The sequence below is a fragment of the Salvelinus alpinus genome, chromosome 17 (assembly GCF_045679555.1).
Source record: "Salvelinus alpinus chromosome 17, SLU_Salpinus.1, whole genome shotgun sequence".
Taxonomy (NCBI): Eukaryota; Metazoa; Chordata; class Actinopteri; order Salmoniformes; family Salmonidae; genus Salvelinus; species Salvelinus alpinus.
In genome coordinates, this window is record NC_092102.1 from 33,743,605 (window position 1) to 33,756,319 (window position 12,715).

Sequence of the window (12,715 nt, forward strand, 5' to 3'; positions counted from 1 at the left end):
ACAGATCACAGGGGCATTCTGTGCACAGCAGTTCAAGATTAGTCAAAATCTGACAGGTAACTCCCTAATAGCCCTGACAGGTAACTCCCTGATAATGACACAAAACACATTTGAGAGGCCAAGTGTGAGGAGCAGCAGATTGTTCTTAAATGTGGAGATCTGTGTGTTTGAGAGAGGGTGACTTTGGGGGTTTTCTAGTCCTATTGACACAGCCAGTCATCTCTATCGCCTGTAGCATGTTAATGAGTCCAGCCTGTCCCTCCCTCTCTCTCTCTCCCTGAGCAGCAGAGTGTGGACATTCTACCAGGCTGGCCTATCGCCTGTAGCATGTTAATGAGTCCAGCCTGTCCCTCCCTCTCTCTCTCTCTCCCTGAGCAGCAGAGTGTGGACATTCTACCAGGCTGGCCTATCGCCTGTAGCATGTTAATGAGTCCAGCCTGTCCCTCCCTCTCTCTCTCTCTCACTGAGCAGCAGAGTGTGGACATTCTACCAGGCTGGCCTATCGCCTGTAGCATGTTAATGAGTCCAGCCTGTCCCTCCCTCTCTCTCTCTCCCTGAGCAGCAGAGTGTGGACATTCTACCAGGCTGGCCTATCGCCTGTAGCATGTTAATGAGTCCAGCCTGTCCCTCCCTCTCTCTCTCTCTCACTGAGCAGCAGAGTGTGGACATTCTACCAGGCTGGCCTATCGCCTGTAGCATGTTAATGAGTCCAGCCTGTCCCTCCCTCTCTCTCTCTCTCCCTGAGCAGCAGAGTGTGGACATTCTACCAGGCTGGCCTATCGCCTGTAGCATGTTAATGAGTCCAGCCTGTCCCTCCCTCTCTCTCTCTCTCACTGAGCAGCAGAGTGTGGACATTCTACCAGGCTGGCCTATCGCCTGTAGCATGTTAATGAGTCCAGCCTGTCCCTCCCTCTCTCTCTCTCTCCCTGAGCAGCAGAGTGTGGACATTCTACCAGGCTGGCCTATCGCCTGTAGCATGTTAATGAGTCCAGCCTGTCCCTCCCTCTCTCTCTCTCTCTCTCTCTCCCTGAGCAGCAGAGTGTGGACATTCTACCAGGCTGGCCCAAAGCCACAGATATACAAAGTTGAAATAAAAAAATAGAATCAAATAAAATGTATTAGTCACATTCACAGCAGGTATAAAACTTGCGGTGAAATGCTTGCGTGCTAGCTTCCTCAACATTGCAGTACAAATCAGCCATTCTCAGCCATCTTTGGTTTAATATGTTGAATTTTAATGGCCACAATGTTAGTGCCAACTGTTCCAAGGCAATAACCTCTCAGTTAGGAGAAACATTTGGAGCAGTGAGTGTGAAGATGGAGGATAGTTTGCTGAACTCTGTACAGTTCATGTATTGTTCTGGCCTGTCCTACAGTATAACGCTCTCTGTGCAAGGCACTGGAATAACAGGGTTATTCCCCTGTGACCTCCCAATCCATGGTGGATTGATAGACTAAAGAGTGTCCAGAGATTTTCCTGTTCAGGTCACATGACCTGGCCTTTAAAAATGACCAATTAACAGTACTCACTCCAGGACGTCTCTGTTGAACTGTTTCTGCCGGTTGCCCAGGAACTCTCCAATCATCTGCCTGCTCAGGCCCTTTCTCTGAAGCAGGAAGTGAGCCACACCCACAGGCGTGTCTGGGACGAACCCTCTCTCAGTCAGGTACTGGACACCCTTTTCTGGCTTCCTGCAGACACACACACATATAAGCAGGCGTGTCCTTATGCGGCCTATCCAATCATTTTACAGAGCCAAGTGTGGTGTTTGATTCTGACTGACAGGAAGTGTCCTTAGCAGAAAAACTGTGGTTAATCATATTTAACCAAGGCACAGAAAATGGAGCGACACTGTCTGGCTGTATGTAGAAGAGGATAAACAGATGGACTGTAAAATAAGTTAAATAAGTAGACATATAAATATGCAAAGAGATGACACAAATGCCCAAATATATGACTTAGCCTATAGGCCTATCTTACACAAATGCATTTTCAATTTTTCCATTTTAATAGATCATCTTATCCTCAACATTCCTAATCGAATTGAATTAGACTTATTTACTTATATTGTGTGGAACTCATATAACCGTGATTACTGTAGGTAGGTCACCTCGGTTCAACTACCAGGACCACTCTACAACATCAACAGCTCATTGACCCCAGCTCATGACACCAATCAGTGGTCAGCCATTCAGCACTTTGACAGAGCCGAGCACCTACTTGTTGAAGAGGTTCAGGCCGATGCGATAGTGCCTCTTGCGGATCACATCGTTGCTGAAGACCGGTGAGTCCCAGCTGTTGCGTGTCTCTTTGTGGTACGTCTGCTTGCTGAGTGTCTGTTCCCTCAGGCTGTCCCGGGACGACGACTCAGAGCTGCAGTTGATGGTGTCGTTGGAGTTAGACGTGCTGTTGATGCTGTCGTTGTCCCCATCCGAAAAGTCAGACTCAGACTTGCTCTGCCGGTTGGCCGAGCCGTTGATGGCCAGGTGGCTCTCCAGCGCCCTGTGGCGGTGACGAAGGGGAGCCTCGTCGTCCCGGGAGGGCCCTCGTGGGGGCGGGCCATGAGAGATGTGTTTGGGGCTGGCCTGGGAGGATGCCACGATGTGCCCTCCCCCGTGAGACTCGTAGACAGGAGGACGTTTGATGGAGCTGCGGTCAGAGCGGTCGCTGTGTTCGGCGGAGCTGTCGCTGGGCGGCTCGATGGTCAGCAGGGGGAGGTGGAGCCTCTGTTCCTGACACTCCAGGGAGGGAGTGCTGCGGCAGCTGGTGTCCGTGTCACGCTCCTCATCCTTGGGGTCCAGTGGCCAGTAGTCCTGGGAGGAGTTGGCCGAGCGCAGGCGGAGGTCTGACTCAATGCTGGAGGGCTGGTCACCAGACCCCCGCGACAGCCCCATGGAGGGAGACAGTTCCTCCTCGTCAATAAACAGAGTCACATCGCTGTAGGATGCCATCATGTCCTCTCGCTTGCGTCCCGTCGCCCCGCGGTGAGGCTTCACCTGATAGGCCACCTCCCTCTCCACCTCGGGGCAGCCCTCTGGATCATGACCCTCGTCGCCCTGCAGGCTGCGGCAGTTCAAGGCGTCGTCGATGGACTCGGCCAGAGACTTGACCTGCCTGGAGAAGGCGTCCTCCAGCTCTGTGATGGCATCCGTTAGGTGGTTCTGGGAGGCCGGGTGAGACGCCATGTTGGCCTGGTGGTGGACCTCCAGGTCCCCACACTCGGACTGTACCAAGGCCAGGGGGGTGCCGTCGTTTGTCAGGGACACTTGTTTCCCCTCAAAGTAGGAGCTGTGGACTTTCTCAGGGCCCTCGAAGGAGAACTGCATCCTCATATTGGACAAGACGATGCGTCGGGACATGCGGTTCTCAGACATACAACTCCTGAGACGTTCAAAGTTTTTGTTCATCTGGTACTGACGGAAGGCTGTTTGGATGGTTCGGGCCGCATGCCGGGTTATGAAGCGTCCTCCATATTTACGCTCCAGCATCTCCACCTGACGGATAATAACATCATGATTATAACACAACAGCCCTTCACAAATGAGGACCCATGCTCATACACACGTGGGACTGAATTGAGTTTGTCGAGGGACAATTACTATAATTTGTTAGTCATACAAATGTCCAGGATGAGCAGAGAACCTGTAGCAAAGCCATGCCATTGTTTTTTTCAAAGGTATCTGTAGATGCTTAGTTAGGGTGTGTGTAGTGTGGTCAATGATACAGTCGTTTAGTAGGGGAGATATTAGGTGACGACATCTGTATAGATGTTGATGAGTGTGTCTTCAGACAATCAGACAGTGTGGCCAGGGTACTCTACCTGTTTGTCCTGGAGGTCAGCCGACAGCTCATAGCCCTCTGAGTGTGAGCGGGAGCGTTTGATGGCCTCTTCCTCGGCCTGCTTGCGGAGGATGGACTGGGAGTGCTGGAGCTTGGGCCTGCGGGGGGGCCGCTGGGGGCCGGGCTGCACTCCGTGGCCGTAGAGGGGGCCCTCGAAGCGGTCTGGGCTGATCACTGGGCCCCTGTAGCTGGCTCCACCGTCGCTCTCACTGGGCCGCGCATCCCCCTCCACACTGCAATAACAGACACACAGAGATACACAGTTACTCCACTGCAATAACAGACACACAGAGATACACAGTTACTCCACTGCAATGACACAGACACACAGAGATACACAGTTACTCCACTGCAATGACAGACACACAGAGATACACAGTTACTCTACTGCAATGACACAGACACACAGAGATGCACAGTTACTCCACTGCAATGACAGACACACAGTTACTCTACTGCAATGACAGACACACAGAGATACACAGTTACTCCACTGCAATGACAGACACACAGAGATACACAGTTACTCTACTGCAATGACACAGACACACAGAGATACACAGTTACTCCACTGCAATGACAGACACACAGAGATACACAGTTACTCTACTGCAATGACACAGACACACAGAGATACACAGTTACTCCACTGCAATGACAGACACACAGAGATACACAGTTACTCTACTGCAATGACACAGACACACAGAGATACACAGTTACTCCACTGCAATGACAGACACACAGAGATACACAGTTACTCTACTGCAATGACCCAGACACACAGAGATACACAGTTACTCCACTGCAATGACAGACACACAGAGATACACAGTTACTCTACTGCAATGACAGACACACAGAGATACACAGTTACTCTACTGCAATACCACAGACACACAGAGATACACAGTTACTCTACTGCAATGACATACACACAGAGATAAACAGTTACTCCACTGCAATGACAGACACACAGAGATACACAGTTACTCCACTGCAATGACAGACACACAGAGATACACAGTTACTCCACTGCAATGACAGACACACAGAGATACACAGTTACTCCACTGCAATGACAGACACACAGAGATACACAGTTACTCCACTGAAATGACAGACACACAGAGATACACAGTTACTCCACTGCAATGACAGACACACAGAGATACACAGTTACTCCACTGCAATGACACAGACACACAGAGATACACAGTTACTCCACTGCAATGACACAGACAGAAAGAGTTTCTCAAAGTTTTCATCCTCCACACTCCAATGATACAGAGAAACACAGTCATTCAAAGCTTTCATATCTGGTGCCCATCCACTGGTCTCCCAGTACTCATTCCATATTGACACTCATCAAGTAGTCATCTCATCCATTACTCCTCTAGAACCTATTCAGGACAGTAAAGTACAACCACCACCAACATTGACCATTCAGTACTCATTTGGAACTGTAATTCTTTCATTTTTTTTATTTCACCTTTATTTAACCAGGTAGGCCAGTTGAACAAGTTCTCATTTACAACTGCGACCTGGCCTAGATAAAGCAAAGCAGTGCGACACAAACACAGAGTTACACATGGAATAAACAAACATACAGTCAATAACACAATGGAAAAAAGTCTATATACAGTGTGTGCAAATGAGGTAAGATAAGGGAGGTAAGGCAATAAATAGGCCATAGTGGCGAAATAATTACAATTTAGCAATTAAACACTGGAGTGATAGATGTGCAGAAGATGAATGTGCAAGTAGAGATGCTGGGGTGCAAAGGAGAGAAAACAAATAACAGTATGGGGATGAGGCAGTTGGATGTGATCTGTGAGCTGCTCTGACAGCTGGTGCTTAAAGTTAGTGAGGGAGATATGAGTCTCCAGCTTCAGTGATTTTTGCAATTCGTTCCAGTCATTGGCAGCAGAGAACTGGAAGGAAAGGCGGCCAAAGGAGGAATTGGCTTTGGGGGTGACCAGTGAAATATACCTGCTGGAGCGCGTGCTACGGTGGGTGCTGCTATGGTGACCAGAGAGCTGAGATAAGGTGGGGCTTTACCTAGCAAAGACTTATAGATGACCTGGAGCCAGTGGGTTTGGCGACGAGTATGAAGCGAGGGCCAGCCAACGAGAGCATACAGGTCGCAGTGCTGGGTAGTATATGGGGCTTTGGTGACAAAACGGATGGCACTGTGATAGACTGCATCCAATTTGCTGAGTAGAGTGTGTACATGACTTTAACCCCCGTGCTGCTGAATAAGTTCAGGAAATGTCTGTGAATCAAGTCCTCACAGCATGAATTCCAACTAAGCTGTTGATGTCTAAATGAAAACAGCCAAATAAAACAGTGAGGGCTGAAGTTCATGTTTCTGTGTGTTTAAAAACGTAATTACAGAGCCAATACTGCATAGATGGTGGTAGAGCAGCATTCAGCCATAACACGACTCACACGGGTCATTTCTCAAAACTGCTGACACTACCATTTCTAGACACAGCCTACATCAACTTCTCAACACCGTGCGCTGATTAAAAGTGCATGTAAGTGGGTCGGCCATGATTACTATTTGAAATATGACTGTAACAGCCCCGTTCATTATCTAGTATTCAGAGAGAGTAACACGTCACCAAGCCAATCTCCATGAAAAATTCAACAGTCAGCACATTTGTTGGCGTGATGACACAGTAAGAACCAAGTAGTGCAATCAATATACAAACCCTTCAAACCAACCTTTGAAAGCAACCTTTCAACCCGGCAGGAAGTTAAACAGGAGAGGGTACTCACTCACTCTTACGTTCAACATTTGGAGAAGACTGCTGCTTCACACGCAGAGACCTCCTGTGCTCTATGAACTGCCAACTCTTCCTCCATACCTTGTCCACCATGTCTGACTGCCAACAGCAGTCCAGAGTTCACACTAATGACTGTATATATGAACACACTCAGAGTAGCTCCCTCCAATAAGTCTGCACCATGCAGTTCAAAGGTCAACCAGTGTGCAATGACAGTTACATCATGTTTGGCGTATAGGAGCCTCAGTAAATATTCCAAAGTCCAGTTTGAGCTCACAGTGACAAGGTAAATATATAAAAATGCTAATCATTCGAAAAGTCTCAAATTGAAATCCATTCAATAAGTCAACATGGAAGGGGTGTTTGTGAGTGGGGGTGGCTTCCCCATACATAACACCTGTCATTAACTCTTTTCATGGGAACTTTCCCTTTTACACAGGATATGTTTGGGTTTGAATAGTGACCTCATCTGTAGTTTACACTGGACAAACCCTGGATTCTTAGCTACATTAAACCGCTTCCCTCATCATACAGGAAGAAGGCTGCCAACAACTGAGTTATGGCCAGGGGAGTTCGTTATCGGTTGTACACTACAAACATAGAAATGAATCTTAAAGCTGTAATAAAAACTACAGCCAATAAGACTTTTAGTTACGATTTCATAGTTTAACAATGATGTTTCCAATTTCCATTACATGCGAAATCAGACATTGTGATACTACTTAGTGTTTATATAATTTGATATGAAGACTATTAGTGAATTTGACCCATCTTACACCACACCCAAAGTACCAAAGTAACAAGCAAGGTTGTTTGCCTATATCATCTGACCTACAAACAGATATCAGTCACAGCTGACTACAGCCAGTGTTAATCCCCTGACCATGACCACAGGGTATTTTCAGCCTTATAGTGGGATGACTGTATAGAATACTCACAACACACCCTTCTGCATCTCAAACACATACTGACACCATGTTATGACCCTCAGTCAAGGTTTAGTAGGCCCTCCAACTGCCTGATTAAAATGTAGGGGCCTTCTGACTGCTAAATGGGCACTAGCACTACTAACGTATGCACCACAGCTGAAGAGTCAGAGGGGTTAACACATGAAAGACATTGAGAAAACGGCTAATGACACTACGGTTTCAAAGGAGCACAATCGGTTTAAAACTTTTCTCAGAGACACATTGTGCTTTGTAAGCCCTTTTGTATTCGTTTTAGACACTCAACCGCCTCTCAACCAAGCAGTGGCCTGTGAGTTCTCTAAACACGTAGATTGACGTGTCTCTACAGCGGCCAGCCAGACTGCCACCTAGACCATGGAGGAATTAGCTGAATACAGACAGAGAACGGCTATTCTTGTGAAGTACTGCAGAAAACTAGGGTGTTGCAGTGAGATTTAAAGTGACAGTTACAGATGAAGTCGGACGTTTACATACACCTTAGCCCAAATACATTTAAACTCAGTTTTTCACAATTCTTGACATTCAATCCTAGTAAAGATTCCCTGTCTTAGGTCAGTTAGGATCACCACTTTATTTTAAGAATATGAAATGTCAGAATAATAGTAGAGAGAATGATTTATTTCAGCTTTTATTTATTTCATCACATTCCCAGTGGGTCAGAAGTTTACATACACTCAATTAGTATTTGGCAGCATTGCCTTTAAATTGTTTAACTTGGGTCAAACATTTCGGGTAGCCTTCCACAAGTTTCCCACAATAAGTTGGGTGAATTTTGGCCCATTCCTCCTGACAGAGCTGGTGTAACTGAGTCAGGTTTGTAGGCCTCCTTGTTCGCACACACTTTTTCAGTTCTGCCCACAAACTTTCTATAGGATTGAGGTCAGGGCTTTGTGAAGGCCACTCCAATACCTTGACTTTGTTGTCCTTAAGCCATTTTGCCACAACTTTGGAAGTATGCTTGGGGTCATTGTCCATTTGGAAGACCCATTTGCGACCAAGCTTTAACTTCCTGGCTGATGTCTTGAGATGTTGCTTCAATATATCCACATCATTTTCCATCCTCATGATGCCATATATTTTGTGAAGTGCACCAGTCCCTCGTGCAGCAAAGCACCCCCACAACATGATGCTGCCACCCCCGTTCGTCACGGTTGGGATGGTGTTCTTCAGCTTGCAAGCATCCCCCTTTTTCCTCCTAACATAACGATGGTCATTATGGCCAAACAGTTCTATTTTTGTTTCATCAGACCAGAGGACAATTCCCCAAAAAGTATGATCTTTGTCCCCATGTGCAGTTGCAAACCATAGTCTGTCTTTTTTATGGCGGTTTTGGAGCAGTGTCTTCTTCCTTGCTGAGCGGCCTTTCAGGTTATGTCGATATAGGACTCGTTTTACTGTGGATATAGATACTTTTGTACCTGTTTCCTCTGTTCTGGGATTGATTTGCATTTTTTGCACCAAAGTACATTCATCTCTAGGAGACAGAACGCGTCTTCTTCCTGAGCGGTATGACGGCTGCGTGGTCCCATGGTGTTTATACTTGCATACTATTGTTTGTACAGATGAACGTGGTACCTTCAGGCATTTGAAAATTGCTCCCAAGGATGAACCAGACTTGTGGAGGTCTACAATTCTTTTTCTGAGGTCTTGGCTGATTTCTTTTGATTTTCCCTTGATGTCAAGCAAAGAGGCACTGAGTTTGAAGGTAGGCCTTGAAAAACATCCACAGGTACACCTTCAATTGACTCAAATGATGTAAATTAGCCTATCAGAAGATTCTAAAGCCATGACATCATTTTCTGGAATTTTCCAAGCTGTTTAAAGGCACAGTCAACTTAGTGTATGTAAACTTCTGACCCACTGGAATTGTGATACAGTGAATTATAAGTGAAATAATCTGTCTGTAAACAATTGTTGTAAAAATTACTTGTGTCATGCACAAAGTAGATGTCCTATCCGACTTGCCAAAACTATAGTTTGTTAACAAGAAATTTGTGGAGTGGTTGAAAAACTAGTTTTAATGACTCCAACCTAAGTGTATGTAAACTTCTGACTTCAACTGTATGTATGTGTCATGCGTTGTCTGCACTGACACTTTTAAGCCCAGCTAAATAGGCTACACCTTGAGTTGATCTGAATGTATTTGTGTTGATCTGAATGCATTGGGTTGATCTGAATGCATTGAGTTGATCTGAATGTATTGAGTTGATCTGAATGTATTGAGTTGATCTGAATGTATTGAGCTGATCTGAATGTATTAAGTTGATCTGAATGTATTGAGTTGATCTGAATGTATTGAGTTGATCTGAATGTATTGAGTTGATCTGAATGTATTGAGTTGATCTGCATGCATTGAGTTGATCTGAATGCATTGAGTTGATCTGAATGCATTGAGTTGATCTGAATGCATTGAGTTGATCTGAATGTATTGAGTTGATCTGAATGTATTGAGTTGATCTGAATGTATTGAGTTGATCTGAATGTATTGAGTTGATCTGAATGTATTGAGTTGAACTGAATCAAATGTAGTTCTAATAACTCATTGTTGTCATAGCAAGACAAAACTCTAAGACATAAATCGTAGTTACACACCATCCACAGCTTTCTTACACACCAGTTCTTCAACAGGGGACTATATCAGAGTAGATCCCTGTGACAGGTTAAGTGGATAACATTAAGTCTAACTCTCTGTTCTGTTGGGCTGAGACACCGAGGGTCACATTACCTTGACAGTAAACGAACGCTAACCGCCTCCCTTTGGGCATTAGATATACACACAGTGTACTGTATCTAGACAGTCTAGACCTGCAGACAGATAGCTAATGTTAAGATACACACAGAGGCCTATTTCCTGTATGCAGCACCAACACACCCAGTGTGACAGAGTGAAAATCACACTTGTTGCATAATCGCCGTCGGGACAAGTGTTCCCGACCATCTGTCATGTAAACTGTGGGTTTGACGAAGCACTCGTCCCCGAAGTGAGGCAGGCGCACCTAGTATCCTGCCACAGCACTACCAGAGAGACCGGCTGTAACAATGCCTTTATTTTACTATGAATTTGACAGATCTGCGATTTTCATGGTTTCATCAATACAAATGATTTATTGTATTTGATATAGTCCATAATTCCATTTCAGGGGAATATTGGAATTGGTGGTTTCTCTGGCATAACAGACTGAATGAACTGAATAAACAGCTTCATGAAGCCTTCGGTGCTACAGTGAATCTCTTTCTGTCTATTGTTGCATGCGCTTCTCACAAAGACTGATCCTGTCGGAAATAAGCTTTGCTACAGAGATAGAGATTTAGAATCTGGTTTTCTTAAGCTACTGTAAGAGTTTTCTGGGCTGTTCATCATTGTGTCAGGCCAAAACCATGTATGACAGTAGTGGATATGGTTGCTTTACAGTGCACAATTCCCTCTCCTTTACTGAGCTGGCCCTTTCCATGGAATACTGAAGTCTCTCATACAGTCTTATCCTCACTTCTCCACCTCCATCCATCACGCAACAGCACCCACTCTCCCTCGGATTCTAATTCTCCCTCTTCAGCCACCAAAATGGTGTACGTAAGGAGAGAAAGAGCAAGGAGAGAGAGAGAGACTCCACGTGCCGTCCTGCTGTTCTTTTCCTTGAAGGTCACCCTCACTTCCCCCCTGTCAGGTCAGTCGTTCATGATGAGAAGAAGAGAACAGAAAAAAAGGAACGAAGAAAAAGCTGTGTTTTAGAGAGCAGATGTTTCAGGCTGCAGTGAAGGGTGAAAAAAAGGGAGAGAGGAGGAGAGGAAAGCAGGGTCTCATATGACAGTTGAAGTCGGAAGTTTACATACACTTAGGTTGGAGTCATTAAAACTTGTTTTTCAACCATTCCACACATTTCTTGTTAACAAACTATAGTTTTGGCAAGTCGGTTAGGACATCTACTTTGTGCATGACACAAGTAATTTTTACAACAATTGTTTACAGACAAAATATTTCACTTAGAATTCACTGTATCACAATTCCAGTAAGTCAGAAGTGTACATACACTAAGTTGACTGTGCCTTTAAACAGCTTGGAAAATTCCAGAAAATTATGTTATGGCTTTAGAAGCTTCTGATAGGCTAACTTACATCATCTGAGTCAATTGGAGGTGTACCTGTGGATGTATTTCAAGGCCTACCTTCAAACTCAGTGCCTCTTTGCTTGACATCATGGGAAAATCAAAAGAAATCAGCCAAGACCTCAGAATAAAAATTGTAGACCTCCACAAGTCTGGTTCATCCTTGGGAGCAATTTTCAAATGCCTGAAGGTACCACGTTCATCTGTACAAACAATAGTATGCAAGTATAAACACCATGGGACCACGCAGCCGTCATACTGCTCAGGAAGAGACGCGTTCTGTCTCCTTGAGATGAACGTACTTTGGTGCGAAAAATGCAAATCAATCCCAGAACAACAGCAAAGGACCTTGTGAAGATGCTGGAGGAAACAGGTACAAAAGTATCTATATCCACAGTAAAACAAGTCCTATATCGACATAACCTGAAAGGCCGCTCAGCAAGGAAGAAGACACTGCTCCAAAACCACCATAAAAAAGACAGACTATGGTTTGCAACTGCACATGGGGACAAAGATCATACTTTTTGGAGAAATGTCCTCTGGTCTGATGAAACAAAAATAGAACTGTTTGGCCATAATGACCATCGTTATGTTTGGAGGAAAAAGGGGGATGCTTGCAAGCTGAAGAACACCATCCCAACCGTGAAGCACGGGGGTGGCAGCATCATGTTGTGGGGCTGCTTTGCTGCAGGAGGGACTGGTGCACTTCACAAAATATATGGCATCATGAGGATGGAAAATGATGTGGATATATTGAAGCAACATCTCAAGACATCAGTCAGGAAGGTAAATCTTGGTCGCAAATGGGTCTTCCAAATGGACAATGACCCCAAGCATACTTCCAAAGTTGTGGCAAAATGGCTTAAGGACAACAAAGTCAAGGTATTGGAGTGGCCATCACAAAGCCCTGACCTCAATCCTATAGAACATTTGTGGGCAGAACTGAAAAAGTGTTTGGAAGCAAGGAGGCCTACAAACCAGCTCTGTCAGGAGGAATGGGCCAAAATTCAC

The 12,715-nt window shown here is 45.4% G+C and overlaps 1 protein-coding gene across 10 annotated transcripts in view; it reads right to left on the minus strand.

Annotated features, from left to right (window-relative positions):
* Positions 1 to 12,715, minus strand: part of LOC139542811 (IQ motif and SEC7 domain-containing protein 1-like) — a 263,640-nt gene that overhangs the window by 26,940 nt on the left and 223,985 nt on the right. For 9 of the 10 annotated variants that reach the window (XM_071348662.1, XM_071348664.1, XM_071348663.1 and 6 more), the window contains 3 exons: positions 3,822 to 4,074; positions 2,222 to 3,495; positions 1,531 to 1,692 (listed from right to left, as the gene is read on the minus strand). In XM_071348662.1, the coding sequence (XP_071204763.1) occupies positions 1,531 to 1,692; positions 2,222 to 3,495; positions 3,822 to 4,074 (1,689 nt within the window). Of the gene's footprint in view, positions 1 to 1,530; positions 1,693 to 2,221; positions 3,496 to 3,821; positions 4,075 to 6,625; positions 6,751 to 12,715 lie in introns of those variants that run through there. The other variant, XM_071348665.1, reaches the window with a different exon arrangement.